The 15,184-nt window shown below is 43.0% G+C and overlaps 1 protein-coding gene and 1 long non-coding RNA gene across 3 annotated transcripts in view; both read left to right on the top strand.

The window, feature by feature from the left end:
• Positions 1–14,968, top strand: part of LOC141097673 (uncharacterized) — a 271,380-nt gene extending 256,412 nt beyond the window's left edge. The window contains exons 3-4 of one of the 2 annotated variants that reach the window (XR_012234023.1): positions 10,112–10,200; positions 13,653–14,968. This is a non-coding gene — a long non-coding RNA (uncharacterized lncRNA). Of the gene's footprint in view, positions 1–9,357; positions 10,201–13,652 lie in introns of those variants that run through there. The other variant, XR_012234022.1, reaches the window with a different exon arrangement.
• On the top strand, positions 11,678–14,968 carry LOC141097672 (uncharacterized). Its single transcript, XM_073585034.1, has 2 exons — positions 11,678–14,207; positions 14,286–14,968. Exon 1 carries the CDS (start codon positions 12,516–12,518, stop codon positions 13,455–13,457), a length of 942 nt encoding a protein of 313 aa, XP_073441135.1. The 5' UTR covers positions 11,678–12,515; the 3' UTR covers positions 13,458–14,207; positions 14,286–14,968.
• Positions 14,969–15,184: the final 216 nt, after the last annotated feature.

Raw genomic sequence — 15,184 nt, 5'->3', positions numbered from 1 at the left:
AACTCCCCCACACATGTAGAGGGAAACTTCCTCAACTTGGTCTTCTCCCAGCTTTGCTCAGTGGATGATTTCACAAACTCCCCTCCCCTGCTCTCTGACCACAACCTTCTATCATTCTCTATCAAGAACTGCCATCCCGCCCAGGTCACCCCCCACTTTCCACACTTTTAGAAGCATACAGGCCATTAACACCCAGAAACTTATGAAGAAATTGCAGTCATCATTGACCCCTATCTCCTCCCTCTGATGTCCTGATTCTGCACTGAAGCATTATAATGAAACACTTCAAAGTGCCCTGGATGAAACTGCACCTCCTATACATAGAACAACTAGGCACAGATGGCGACAACCCTGGCACACACTGCAAACACGCATCCTACAGCGGTACTCCTGGTGCGCCAAACGTCTGTGGAGAAAATCCAATCTACCCGAAGATTTCATCCATTTTAAGTTTATGCCTAAAACATACAACACTGCCCTTCACCTCTCAAAACAAACCTATTTCAACACCCTCATCACCTCACTATCCAATAACTCAAAACGTCTCTTTGACACGTTACATTCCCTACTCAACCCCAGAGTGCAGGCCCCAACCATGGATCTCCACGCTGACTATCTGGCAAATTATTTCAAAGAAAAAATTGACCATATCTAACAGGAAATTATCTCCCAATCACCTCATACCATGCACTCTCCTCCCTCCCCCACTGCATCTAGCTCACTCTCTGATTTTGAACCAGTGACAGAAGACGTAATCAGGCTCCTTGCATCTTCTCGCCCTACCACTTTCACAAGTGACCCCATTCCATCACTCCTCCAGTCCCTTTCCCCTGCTGTCACCACTCACCTAACAAAAATATTTCACCTCTTTCTTCTGGTATCTTCCCTTCCTCATTTAAGCATGCCATTGCTTAAAAATCATCCCTCGACCAAAACTGTGATGCTAACTCCTGGAACGCCTGCATCATGCCCGACTTATCCGCTATATCTCAGAAAACTCTCTCCTTGACCCTCTACAATCCAGTTTCTGCTCTCTTTACTCTACTGAAGCTGCCCTCACTAAAGTCTCTAATGATCTTCTAACAGCTAAATCTAATGGTCACTACTCCATGCTAATTCTGTTGGATCTCTCCGCAGTATTCAACACTGTGGATCGTCAGCTCCTCCTCGCTATGCTCCATTTCATTGGCCTCAAGGACATTGTTCTCTCCTGGTTCTCCTCCTATCTCTCTGACCGCTCCTTTAATGTATCTTTTGCTGGCTCCTCCTCCTCTCATCTTCCCCTTACTGTTGGGGTTTCTCAAGGATCGGTGCTAGGCCCCCTCCTCTTCTCTTTGTATACTACCCCTATTGGTCAAGCAATCAGTAGATTTGGATTTCAGTACCATCTCTATGCTGATGACACCCAATTATACACTTCTTCTCCTGATATTACGCCTGCCTTTTTGGAAAACACCAGTGATTGTCATACCGCTGTCTCTAACATCATGTCCTCCCTCTATCTGAAACTGAACCTGTCAAAAACTGAACTCCTCGTGTTTCCTCCCTCTACTAACCTATGCCCGACATTGCCATTTCCGTGTGTGGTTCCACCATTACTCCACAGCAACATTCTTGTTGTCTTGGGGTCATACTTGATTCCGAGTTTTCATTCAACCCCTACATCCGGTCACTGGCTTGTTTTTGTTATCTGCACCTCAAAACCATTTTTAGAATTCGACCCTTTCTTACTTTCGACTCTGCAAAAACTCTTACTGCTTCTCTTATTAATTCTCTTCTGGGCTATTGTAACTCTCTACTAATCGGTCTTCCTCTTACCAAACTCTCCCCTCTCCAATCCGTCCTGAATGCTGCAGCTAGGATAATATTCCTCACAATCGTCATACTGATGCCTCTACCTTGTGCCAGTACTTACACTGGTTACCCATCCACTCCAGAATTCAGTATAAACTTATTACCCTCACCCACAAAGCACTCCATGGCTCAGCACCACCCTACATTTCCTCCCTTGTCTCAGCCTACCACCTTACTCTTCATTCTTCTAATGACCCGAGGTTAACATCCTCAATAATCAGAACTTCCCACTCCCGTCTCCAAGACTTTTCACGTGCTGCGCCAATTCATTGGAATGTACTACCCAGGTTAATACGATTAATCCCCAATCCCAACAGTTTTAAGCGTGCCCTAAAAACGCATTTGTTCAGACTGGCCTACCGCCTCAGCGCATTAACCTAAATATCCTTGTGTGGCTCATTCAAAAAATGTTTACCATAGCCAGGTTCCTTGCATCATGTTCTCACATGCTTTATGCATTTAATAGCCCTCTGTGTCTGTACTGTTACATATTTAGACTGCTATCTGGTTCATGCAGCAATAGGAACACCCGATTCTTACACTATGGCTGGTCCAAACAATAAAAGCAATTGTTACCATCCACCTTTTGTTTCTCCCCTTTTTACTTATAGATTGTAAGCTTGCGAGCAGGGCCCTTATTCCTCTTGGTATTTGTTTTTATCTATGTGTTTATTGGTATGCTGTAATGTCTATTGTCTGTAGAAGTCCCCTCTATAATGTAAAGTGCTACGGAATATATTGGCGCTATAGAAATAAAATTATTATTATTATTATTATTATTATTATTATTAATTATTACTCCCTTCTTGCCCACATCTTTGTCGCACACAGTGATTTGCATCCAGACCACCCCTGCGACAGAGATGGGTAACTGATTAGCCACCGTGAATTTAATTACTGGGCCCCATTCAAGGTGCATTGCATCAGGAAAATTACATCTGAAGTACAGTGGGGAAAAAAAGTATTTAGTCAGTCAGCAATAGTGCAAGTTCCACCACTTAAAAAGATGAGAGGCGTCTGTAATTTACATCATAGGTAGACCTCAACTATGGGAGACAAACTGAGAAAAAAAAATCCAGAAAATCACATTGTCTGGTTTTTTTTTCATTTTATTTGCATATCATGGTGGAAAATAAGTATTTGGTCAGAAACAAAATTTCATCTCAATACTTTGTGATATATCCTTTGTTGGCAATGACAGAGGTCAAACGTTTTCTGTAAGTCTTCACAAGGTTGCCACACACTGTTGTTGGTATGTTGGCCCATTCCTCCATGCAGATCTCCTCTAGAGCAGTGATGTTTTTGGCTTTTCGCTTGGCAACACGGACTTTCAACTCCCTCCAAAGGTTTTCTATAGGGTTGAGATCTGGAGACTGGCTAGGCCACTCCAGGACCTTGAAATGCTTCTTACGAAGCCACTCCTTCGTTGCCCTGGCGGTGTGCTTTGGATCATTGTCATGTTGAAAGACCCAGCCACGTTTCATCTTCAATGCCCTTGCTGATGGAAGGAGGTTTGCACTCAAATTCTCACGATACATGGCCCCATTCATTCTTTCATGTACCCGGATCAGTCGTCCTGGCCCCTTTGCAGAGAAACAGCCCCAAAGCATGATGTTTCCACCACCATGCTTTACAGTAGGTATGGTGTTTGATGGATGCAACTCAGTATTCTTTTTCCTCCAAACACGACAAGTTGTGTTTCTACCAAACAGTTCCAGTTTGGTTTCATCAGACCATAGGACATTCTCCCAAAACTCCTCTGGATCATCCAAATGCTCTCTAGCAAACTTCAGACGGGCCCGGACATGTACAGGCTTAAGCTGTGGGACACGTCTGGCACTGCAGGATCTGAGTCCATGGTGGTGTAGTGTGTTACTTATGGTTGGCCTTGTTACATTGGTCCCAGCTCTCTGCAGTTCATTCACTAGGTCCCCCCGCGTGGTTCTGGGATTTTTGCTCACCGTTCTTGTGATCATTCTGACCCCACGGGGTGGGATTTTGCGTGGAGCACCAGATCGAGGGAGATTATCAGTGGTCTTGTATGTCTTCCATTTTCTAATTATTGCTCCCACAGTTGATTTCTTCACTCCAAGCTGGTTGGCTATTGCAGATTCAGTCTTCCCAGCCTGGTGCAGGGCTACAATTTTGTTTCTGGTGTCCTTTGACAGCTCTTTGGTCTTCACCATAGTGGAGTTTGGAGTCAGACTGTTTGAGGGTGTGCACAGGTGTCTTTTTATACTGATAACAAGTTTAAACAGGTGCCATTACTACAGGTAATGAGTGGAGGAAAGAGGAGACTCTTAAAGAAGAAGTTACAGGTCTGTGAGAGCCAGAAATCTTGATTGCTTGTTTCTGACCAAATACTTATTTTCCACCATAATATGCAAATAAAATGAAAAAAAACCAGACAATGTGATTTTCTGGATTTTTTTTTCTCAGTTTGTCTCCCATAGTTGAGGTCTACCTATGATGTAAATTACAGACGCCTCTCATCTTTTTAACTGGTGGAACTTGCACTATTGCTGACTGACTAAATACTTTTTTTCCCCACTGTAAGTCTAGGTCATTGTAGTTACTTGAGAGCTGGTATCATCTAAACAGCGGATGGCCCGACCATCCATTTCGGCCCAAACAAGAGGACTCATAGACACTAAACTTGTGGGACTTCCTTTTCTCCTTCTCGGCTGCAAGGCTCCAGGTGGCGTCCCCGAGCCACGGAGTAGCTAGTTTAATGGACGACGGTGGGGAGATCTTCCCCAACGCACGCATCCACGGGCATAATGTACAATGCCTCCACATGCAAAGCAGATTGGCTGTCCTTCTGTGCGAGGTTGTCTCTTTTCCTGGTGAGGCATGGGATTAGTTCGAGCTCTGGAGGGATCCAGGGCTAGGGGAGGATTCCTTTAGGCGGACCACTCTTCATGCATGTCTTGGATTTCCTTCCGAATTTTGCTCACCCAACTTTGTTCAGTTGTTAGCAGAGCGGATACCTCCCCACTCTTGACCTTCCCTGTAGGGTTGTCACTCCCTGCTCTTGCTCGCTTCCACGCGCCTCTGCCCCAACCTCCAGAAAGGGCATACGTGGATTAACCTGTAACAGCTCCCACAAAGCCTGTTTAAGCAGCGCATCTCTAAAGCCTGCCACTAGATGGTCTCTCAAAACTATGTCAAGAGGCACGATGCCTACGTCATCCCGCTTGGCAATCGCAGCGTGGATCTCCTGCAGCGCATTTATGTATTGGGTCACCGACTCCCCCTCCCTTTGGATGCGGCTAAACAAGTGCATGCGTAATTCTCCAATGTCCGTGGGGTCACCGTGCATCTCCTCTAGGATTTGTAAAACCTTGGGAAAGGTGTCTCGGTCATGCTGGTGCCGGAACATGACAGAGCACCTCGCCTCTCCATGGAGGGCCATCATGGCAATCTCTGCCTGCATCGCGGGGGGTCATGGGGTGCATTCTCAACCTACCCTTGACCCGCTCAGTCCAATCCCACAGTAAGGTGTTCTCCCTGTGAACTTTGGGAGGTTGTTCAACATTGCCCCCTTCGGTATACTGGCCCTTGGGGCACCCACAGCCGCTTGGTGTCACTTCCATGCCTGTGGCCTGCATCCTGCCGACTATGCCAAGTGAAAGCAGGTAGCGGGATGCAGTGACAAACAGAAGGCAGAGCAAGGGTTAACAAGTTTGACAGATTTAATGTAACAGGGGATTAACTCCTAGCAGGGAGAAAGGGTTAACTGGGAAAATAACAGTCCAATTATAAAGGATATGAAGAGTTAATAAACAATGGGACAGCAGTTCTTTGGTGGACTTTTCATGCTCTGAATCCTTCAAATCGCAGGTACTACTTGGGGATTGATGGCACTGGCAACGGCTGGCGCGGTGTTGGTCCTAGGAGATTCTGTGGGCAATGACGGTCCGTCTTCTAGCGGCAGCGGTCAGTCTCCGGCACCTTCCACTGAGCCCCTAGTCCATGAGCATATGCGGCAGACAGAAACAAGGCCGCACCGTGTCCACCGTGTGTGGGCAGGGATATGCCGGTAAGGTGGGCTGCAGACGTCTATTCAGCACCCAGTTCTCTCTCTCTGACACATGGGCTGTACTCACGGTGGCGACACACACGACACCTCGCTTTCTGCCAGTTAATCGGCACACCGCGCTTCTTCCTCTGTGGTCCCCGCTGGGGACAGCGGGAGTATCAAGATGCAGGTTGGTGTGGTCTGGTTGCTCAAGGGACAGAGCGCACCTCTTTCTCTGCTGCCCGCTGCCTGCTCCTGTCAAGACTGACTGTTTCCGCGCTTTCTGTCCCTGTACTCTCTCAGCCACGCCTCCTGCTTCTCAGTGCAGAGGTCCATTCGGTCTCTTACTCCTTCCCCCCGGACAACAGGGGAGACAGCCCCGACCGTTCTGGACCTGGCACAGGACAGGTACCCACGGCCCGGTTCACCTCCCTACAACTAGACATTTGCCAATTGCAACCATTACTGGATGGGAGAGGTGGGGACATGGTGTCATTATGGCACATCCTATGATGGTGATAACTAGCAGCACCAATCACCGCTGTTAAGAAGCGCCCTCTGGCACTACAATAAGGCTGCAACTGGTCATTTACCGCACTCACTGATGCAGGGGCTAAGGATGATGAGCAAGTACAGCCTCATGTCAGTAACAGCAGCTGCCGTTACTTGGCTATCAGGCCATGTGACAAAGCATTATTTTACCAGCATGTCCATTTGCGGGTTTTCTCTCCCAAATAGGATGTAATATTATGTCTCCTTGTTGGAAAGGAATTTGAAAACATTCCTGCACCTCCAAACTTAGTTGATGTTATATCAGGGAATAGATTTTTGTTTGTTTGTTTGTTTTTTAAATATGCAAATTATCTTTTATTAGGTTGTCAGTAAATAAAAGTAGATCACAGATTATACGTGCATTATACAATTATACTTACTGTATTCTGTGTATAGAAAAAAGCAGTTCTGCTGTCCTGACATACATTGTGGGGCCAGAACATTGGCTCACTCTGTGCCATTTATCATCATGAAAATGCAATGTTATTTTTAATGTTTGCACATCTTGAAAATTTGGTTAGACTCCAATGTATTGAAGACCAGATATAAGTCAGCTGGCAGCAGAGGCCGGGTAATAATGAAGTTTGGAATTATGTATGAGGCTGTATGTGCTAGTAGCTACAGTTATATATAGTCAGGATTAAGGAATAGATTTGTTTGAGCAGCATTTTATACCTGGATGTTGTATGATGTATGTAACATTGAATGATATTGGGAAACGTTTTATTTTACATGCCTTACACTAACTGACATATTGATACCGAATGCTAAGTGACTTATGCATACTCCGTTTTCAATAAAAGTCACCAAATGTAGCTCTGTAGTTCTGTAAAACTACAACTCCCAGCATGTGCAGACAATCACAAGATTTTAGGGCGTCCTAGAAGTTGTAGTTTTGCATTAGCTGGAGAGTCCCAGGTTGGTGACCAACGCTCTACAGGTCGACTTAGTGTCTCACAACACAAGATTTGCTGAGAATAAGCCATCAGAATTGTAAGTGCAACTTTGGTTGTGATTGAAAAATAATACCTAATGTAAATTACAAGAGGGGTTGAAGGTTATTTTCTCATGCGAGACTTGCGTGGCACATTGATTGGGTGGTTCTATTTTTGGGTTTGTCGGTCTGTCTGGGATACAGCAATGCTGCATGATTTTGTTTTTAATGTATATGTTCAGGAAATGTGATATCTGAACACAAACAGCTTGGCATGAGGTGGATGTTAGCATGAAAAGACTTACGGCAGACAGTTCAATGAAAATGTCAGCAATGTCCTGGAGGTAACGTTTTTCAGATAGTTTTGCTTCCAGCTCAATGAGTCTGTAGCATGTCCTCCTCGAGTAGTAAAGCCTGTTACGTCACACAGATAAAATGTAACTTATGATATATAGAAAACAGGATATGTGGTGGAAACACTATTGGAGTGTGGAAACTTTTCAACTACAAAGGAAATAAAATTGCCCAAGAAAAGATGGTTTAACCTGTAACTACACTTTCAAAAAGATGTAAAAAGTTTCAATTGGTATCAGACCCTCACCGATCTCACCGATCTGAAAATTTAAGGGTCAGAAGTGTAGAGAGCGACTGTTTTTCAAACACCAATTTATGGGAAAAAAAAGATGTCCAATCTATGCATTTTAATACAGCACTGGATCAAGTGAAGGATACTCATGCACCATTGGCCTCTCTCTGTTCATTGGTGTGACCTCCCACTAGGTCCAGTACTCTGCTCTGCCCTCAACAAGGCCGGGACGGGAAGCAAAGAAGAGGACATCATCGCTAGAAGATGGAAGGCGCCGGACCGGACTGTGACACCCTCTGTACCCGAACCAGACCCGGACTGCCCCTGGGTGAGTATAATATAACTCGTTTTTCTTCTCTTTCAGGTTTCATCAGGGGCTTATCTACAGCATTCTGTAATGCTGTAGATAAGGATAAGCCCCTGATGGCGTGGCCGCATCTTATATACCAAAAAATAGGTGACAGATTCCCTTTAAGGATGAAATAAAAGTTATGTTTTTTCTTACATGAAGTTTCTCTGGTGCCTCCGATTTGCCTTGGAATTTTGGTACTACATTAATACACTGATTTTGCAATACATTTCCGTTATGTACAGATGTGAAAATGCATAACATGTTAATGTCTCACTTGGTATTGACTGAAACACACATGGGGATCTTTGTAACTCAATTGCTTTTTTTGTAATTGATACAGGCATGACATCATAGAAATATCTAGATAACGATTTGGTAAAAGTTGTAGACAGGTGGGAGCAAGCTAGTGGTTTAGTAGCATGTAGTGCACTTTCCTTCTGTGGATCTGGTTTGAAAAGCAAAGATTATACTTAGAATGTATGCCATAAATGCAAAGTTGTAGAATATTTGGAAACTAAGGAGAAGCTTATAAAACGTCTGTATAATAAAATTCCCCATTGTGAAGCAGTGAGTATAGTTCTTTAAGTTAAGCTCCTTCATCAGCAAGCAGAATAAATCAAAATGTGGTAATTGTTGTAAATCCAGCTTAATTAATAGTATTTATGGCTTACACATGGTACATTTTTGGCATGAGTTTACTAATTTTCTACCTCTGAAATATGGGCTATCTTTATTTCCTGCTTGCTACTTTTCTGAAGCCACTTTCTAAATCCAAGCATTAGGCTAGCTTAGAGCTGCACCATTCATATATTCCCTCACCCTCCCAATGGTCATCTTTAAGTAATTCAGGTCTTATGGCCTCATTAGATTCTCATTGTCAGACTGTTTTTCTGTCTTTCAAGATGATCTGCCAAACTGTTGTTTTTTGCGAGGTTGAGTGCAATATCTCAATTCTCTAACGTTTTGACAATAAGATAGAATTTTTCTAGCAGCAAAAGTGAAAATTTATGCCTGACATAGCAATGCAAAAAGCTTTTTATATACCATAGCATATAGTAAGTTATTGGTCTTATTTATTTAAAAAATAAATGCATGTATATGTATGTATGTATGTACAGTATATGTATGTATATTTATAATATATATTTTAATCATTAATTGGTAGAATATTTGCAGTGGGGGATACTCATCGTGTAAAGAGGAAAAAACTGTTTTATCTAAGGTAAAATGCTAATCCGTGTAAGCTACATCTCACAATTATACTCCTCAGTGGGTTGTCAAGGATTTAGATATTGATGATCTTAAAGAATTAGATCATCAAATCTTCGGAAAGAGGATTGAGGTAGATGGGATAGAGTAGTCTTCAATGTCAGACTGATGGAGGACTGACATCCTGGACCCCACTGATCAACTGTTTAGCTCTGTGCGCATAGTATACAGAGCTAGAATAGCACAGCATTTTTAATGTCTGTTCTTGGCTCTTGCAGCTCAGATCACATTCATTTCAATGGGAATTGATATGTTACTTTGTGTAGGGGTTGTCAGTATGTTTTGGTTGTGCTGGGTTTGTGCTGCATCATCTGTGTTCTCTTTCCTTGATTAGTCTTGTACTTAAGCATGCTAGCTCCTTCACCCAGTGTCAATCGTACACTTGTTACTGCCTGTGTCAGTCTGACTCCTCTGTGCTCTGCGCCTGACACAGCCTGACTTGTTTCCTTTCCTAGACTTGACTCTTTGCTTGTGACCTGACTTCTCTTTTGCCTGCTCCCTTTAAACTATATTTACCTTTCTGGTTTTCCTGACCTCGGCTAGTGAATTGGATTTCGTCTGACTCCACCTTGTTGTACTGCCCAGTTTCCTGGACCTGACCTCGGATCGTTTGACCTCGCTTTACTTATCCAGTAAGTAGTATTATTTTTACTATTTGTTAGTGTAATTTTTCTCTCCATTTTTGGGACTTATTATTTACTATAGTGACTCGCATCACAAGTATATAATTATGAAATCTGATATACAGAATGATAGATGATCAAAATCTAAGTTCTGGACAAGTCCTTTAACTTGAAAAAAGATAAACCTGAAATGAAAAAGATCTTTCCAGATCAGGGGTACACAACCTTTTCTGGTCTAGCAGCCACAATAAAACCAATAGAAGGCATTAGAGTCTGAGATGTTTCCGCCATATAAAAATGATATGCCATAGATGCCGGATAGTAGTCCAGAAAGTGGAACTTGGCCCTATGAGAATAATAGGAGTCACCTTATCCCTTATGTAGTACTTTAAAGAGTGGAAGGCCATGTGTGAATGTGGCCCTCATAAACTACAATGGAGAGAGCCACAAGCATAGATGGCCACCTGTATAACTCCTTACATATATTTTTCTGGAATAACAGAGGGATCAAGGGACCTCATTTTCCTAAAATATATGGGGTTCACAGAGATGTCTGTGCCATCCCTTTTTTGCATGGAAACTACATGCAAACAAGTACATACAGGCAAGCATTTCTGTGATTGGATTGTTGTGGGTTACACAAAATGGCACAGCGACCCATTGCGTTGTGCATATACTAGATTCTAATGGTTAGCAAGCTAAACTGTGCTTAACCACTGCCAAGGCGCAGCTTTCAAGGCAAATTGTTGGGAGTGGATTATTCAGGATACTCTCCAAGTGTGTGACAACAGAGTTTCTTTATTCAGGAACAATCAGGAACAAAATAAGATAAGCGTAATAGATCAGGAATAAATCATTTGTGTGTCTCTATCTGTGCATCATCTACAGCAAGCTGCTTCTCTCATACACAGAAACAGGAAAAAAACAGGAAATACAGTCACATGCTCTTCCTGTGTGAGCCTCTGGGAGTTTGAGTTTTTTTGTTCTAACTTTACAAACTGCATACAAATCTAGCAACTAAACACTCATAGACAGAAATGGAGTTGTTGCACCAAACATAGTCCAACACAAATAAGATTATGAAATGAAAGAGGAACTACAATACAGTGCCTTGTGAAAATTTTCACCCTCTTGGCTTTTCACCTATTTTGTTACATTACAACCTGTGTATAAAAATGTTTGAAATCCATTGTGTGTGATGGATCAGCACTACATAAGTTGAAGGGAGAAAAATATAGGCATAAATTAAATTTATGGGATCAAATAACTACAAATTTGCATGCACATATGTGTTGACCATTTTTCTATGAAGCCCCTAAAAATTTCTGATGCAAGCAATACCTTTAAGTCCCATGTGTTGTGAACACCTTTGACCTGGTGAGCAATCTTCCCTCAGTTGTTGCTGGTGATTTGGTTTGCTTCCTGAGCATTTTGAAAGTCTGCTTGCATCCTGCATCTTTCAGATAAGTTATTTGTCTGCTTGAATGTTTTTGCATTTTGATTCATTTTTGCTTTTCTCTGATTTTTTCTCTGCTGGTGTGAGTTCAGCCTGGTTCCCTGCTAGGACCTGTGCTGGACTCTGTTTCATATGCCACAGCTTATGTCAGTCTTTTCTGTATCTATAATCCCCTGTTATATCAGTATCTTTGTTTTGTGTCCAGTTCACACCAGAGTTCTGATTTAGTGGGGGAGAGGTCGTATGGCCTCATTATTTTTGCATATCAGACGTGTTGGATTTTTCTTAGGGTTTTTTGCGTGATTGCAGACAGTATCCTTTCCTGTCCTGTTCTATCTAGACAGTTTGGGCCCCATCATTTGCTTAATCTATTTTCTGCCTGTGTTTTGTGCCTCATCTTGTCTCACCGGCAATATATGTTCAGTGGCTATCTATTCCTTTGGGATTCTACTCCGGCAGTTTAGCTTTCTCATTTATCTCTTTAGGCTTAGTTAATTCTTTGGCTGTGCCGAGGCGTCTAGGGCATCGTAGGTACGTCCCACAGCTAATTCCAGTTGTGTCGTTAGTTTAGGGTTCTGCAATCCGCTAAGCTACCAATCTCTCTGGTTATCTGGTTACCTAGCCTATTCACCTGCTATCCTCCTCGGTTACCTATTCATAACATCCATGCTTAGGATGTCACACATGTGTCAGTATATATGTGGCACCCCAAGAGTGCATTGCCTCCCTCCTGGGAGGGGTGATGACATGCCTGGAAGCAGAGAGGAGTTCCCTAATCAGGTAACAACTACACAAAACACTTTTCCTACTCCAGACCAGAAGGGGGAGCTCTGAACCCTGTTTTAGGGGAGCTTCCAGCAAGTTCACCATGATCTCTAAAACTGACTCTGGCACCCTTACAAGTGACCTTTACGTCAAACCTACAGACCGTAATAGTCTACTACACTGGTCCAGTTGTCACCCAAGACACGTGAAGATAGCTCTACCTAAATCCCAACATGACAGAATTGACCGCATAGTCTCAAAACCTGATATCAGGCAAATGAGACATGACGAGATGACTGAAAAGTTTCAAACAAGAGGATACCCCAAATTTAATGCTGAACAACAAACCAGAATTACCCAACGTGACTGTGATGTAGAGAATAGGGTTAAGTTCATCAACACCTATCACCCGTTCTCTCCTCTGATCAAAAAAGCAGTCCTTGAACACTGGCCCCTACTAGAAAAGGCTTACCCGGGGATTGAAAATTTCCAAAATCCTCCTCTCATCTGCCATAAGCGGGCTCAGAACCTAAAAAACACTTTGGTTAGAGCCGACGTGGGCTCCCACTTCAAGACATTCAGGCAGAAGACATTTAGCACGGTGCGCAACGGAACCTTCCCTTGTTTGGGTTGCGCACAATGCACGAATGTTAGTAAAGGCGATTCATTCACCCATCCGAGGTCTGGCAAACGGTACAAGATCAATGGCTATTTTACCTGCAACTCAAATTTTGTCGTCTATTTAATCAAATGCCCATGCGGCCTAGGATACGTTGGGGAAACCACCCAGCATGTGAAAGACCGCATTTCCAAACATAAATCAACCATCCGGTGTGAGAACACACTTTTACCAATTCCTGCCCATTTTGTGGAAAATAGACACTCTGTAAGCCAACTGAAATTTCAGGTTATCGAACAAATCCCTGTACCCAGACGAGGGGGTAATAGAATCCAAACGCTCAAAGAGCGTGAAGCGTATTGGATATATCACCTAAATACCCTCCATCCACACGGTCTCAATAGAGAATCTGAAATGTATTATTAATCCCTTCTATATTCCACTTCATAGTGAATTAGTTTTGTTTTTCATCAGGAGTTTAAAATCACTACCAAATAAGTTCTTTTCCTACACAACGTTTTTTGGTTTATAGGAGATATTTCTGACATAAGTGTGTTAATATGAACGCCATTTTACTCTTTGTATGTAAACCTTGCTCTAATTACCTTTCTTTGTTTTTAGGCAGGAAAAGGAAGTTTCTCTGAAACCTGATAGGCACAACCAGCACTGAAATTATCACCGTGCATGAATTCAGCACAGTCCCACCATTAAAATGGCCGCCTGTATGCATGTGACATTTCCTCACAACCCTCCCTTTTTTACTTCACTTCCTGGATGGCTCGCACCTGCTCAGTACATTCATTCTGACAATTTTGACCTCACCAAGATGGCGACTGCCAACATCACTTCCTGTCAAGTCAAAACATGTTCATTCTCTATCGCCGCCCTGCACATGCTCAGTACATTCATTCTGACATTTTTTTACCTTACCAAGATGGCGACTGCCACCATCACTTCCTGTCAAGTCAAAACATGCTCATTATCTATCCCCGCCCTGCACATGCTCAGTACATTCATTCAGACATTTTTGACCTCACTAAGATGGCGATGGCCCTTCCCCCCCATTCCCGCCCCTTCCCCACCCAATCAGGAAGTGCTTGACAGTATTTAACATCACTGCACTAAGCCACATGCACTTCCGGCCTCCTCCACACCTGACTAGATTTAGGACACAAGGTAATGGTGCCCTACAGTCTTCATAGACTGGGTTTCCTTTCTCCATCTCAGCTTATTGACCTGCTTTTTTGTCCTTAGGACGGGAGTCACGTGCTGACCCTACACATCGGTATGTGACCCCTAAAACTTTCTTTTATATCTTTTCTTTCTATATACCTTGCTATTCCTTAACCTATACCCTTTTTCAGTGGTTACTATAGGTACTGTTCCAGCAGCTGGACTACAAAGGCAAACCTATACCACTTATACACACACCTCAAAACCAAGGATCTAGGTATTTATACCTTATGCCTTAACATTTCCAAGAGCACCCCTTACACACTGCCTCCTTAGATGACCTCACCTTTATTCCCACTCCACTTCACTGTCCCCTAATGCCCTTTCTCAACACTACCTACACATTCATGCTTTTCAACTCCTTACACCTTCACTCTATTCCTCTTTTCAACCTCTCACATGTTCACCGTATCACACCACAATACATACTCACTGGCCTCACATCATTATAGATCCATACACACCTTCACAAAGGATGTTTGACACTGTCCCCACCTTATGTATCACCTATCACTAGATTTTTGGTTTTATAATACTTTATAAAGTTTATTTATTGATTTTTGTTCTTTTATTGTATATATTGTAGTCATATCCCTGATGAAAGCTCGAGATGTAGAGCTGAAACGTTGGATTGTAACACCACCCTTTTTTGGATTGTAACACCACCCTTTTTTTTCACAATCAATAAAATCACAACAATTAAAGACTGTCGTTGAGAAGACTTTACTTTCATGTTATTAGTGTGCCGGGGTTACTCCTATACTCCAGCAAGTTCTGGGCTGGGGGAGGAGTTAGTGAGTTGAGGCTAGGAGTGAGAAGGAGCAGGAAGCATGAAGGAGCTGCTCCCCAGATTAAAGTAGAGGGAGGAAAGGAGAAAGAACTAAGGAAAAGCTAGGGGAAGTGGAGCTGTACGGAAGCTC

The sequence above is a fragment of the Dendrobates tinctorius genome, unplaced genomic scaffold (genome assembly GCF_039654945.1).
Source record: "Dendrobates tinctorius isolate UK_male_01 unplaced genomic scaffold, ASM3965494v1 ptg000086l, whole genome shotgun sequence".
NCBI lineage: Eukaryota > Metazoa > Chordata > Amphibia > Anura > Dendrobatidae > Dendrobates > Dendrobates tinctorius.
Note: the sequence above shows the minus strand (reverse complement) of the source record. Positions and strands in the feature narration are given on the sequence as shown.

Excerpts from the sequence above, each read along its gene's own strand:
- LOC141097672 (XM_073585034.1), top strand. The coding sequence starts at position 12,516 with ATGATCTCTAAAACTGACTCTGGCACCCTTACAAGTGACCTTTACGTC.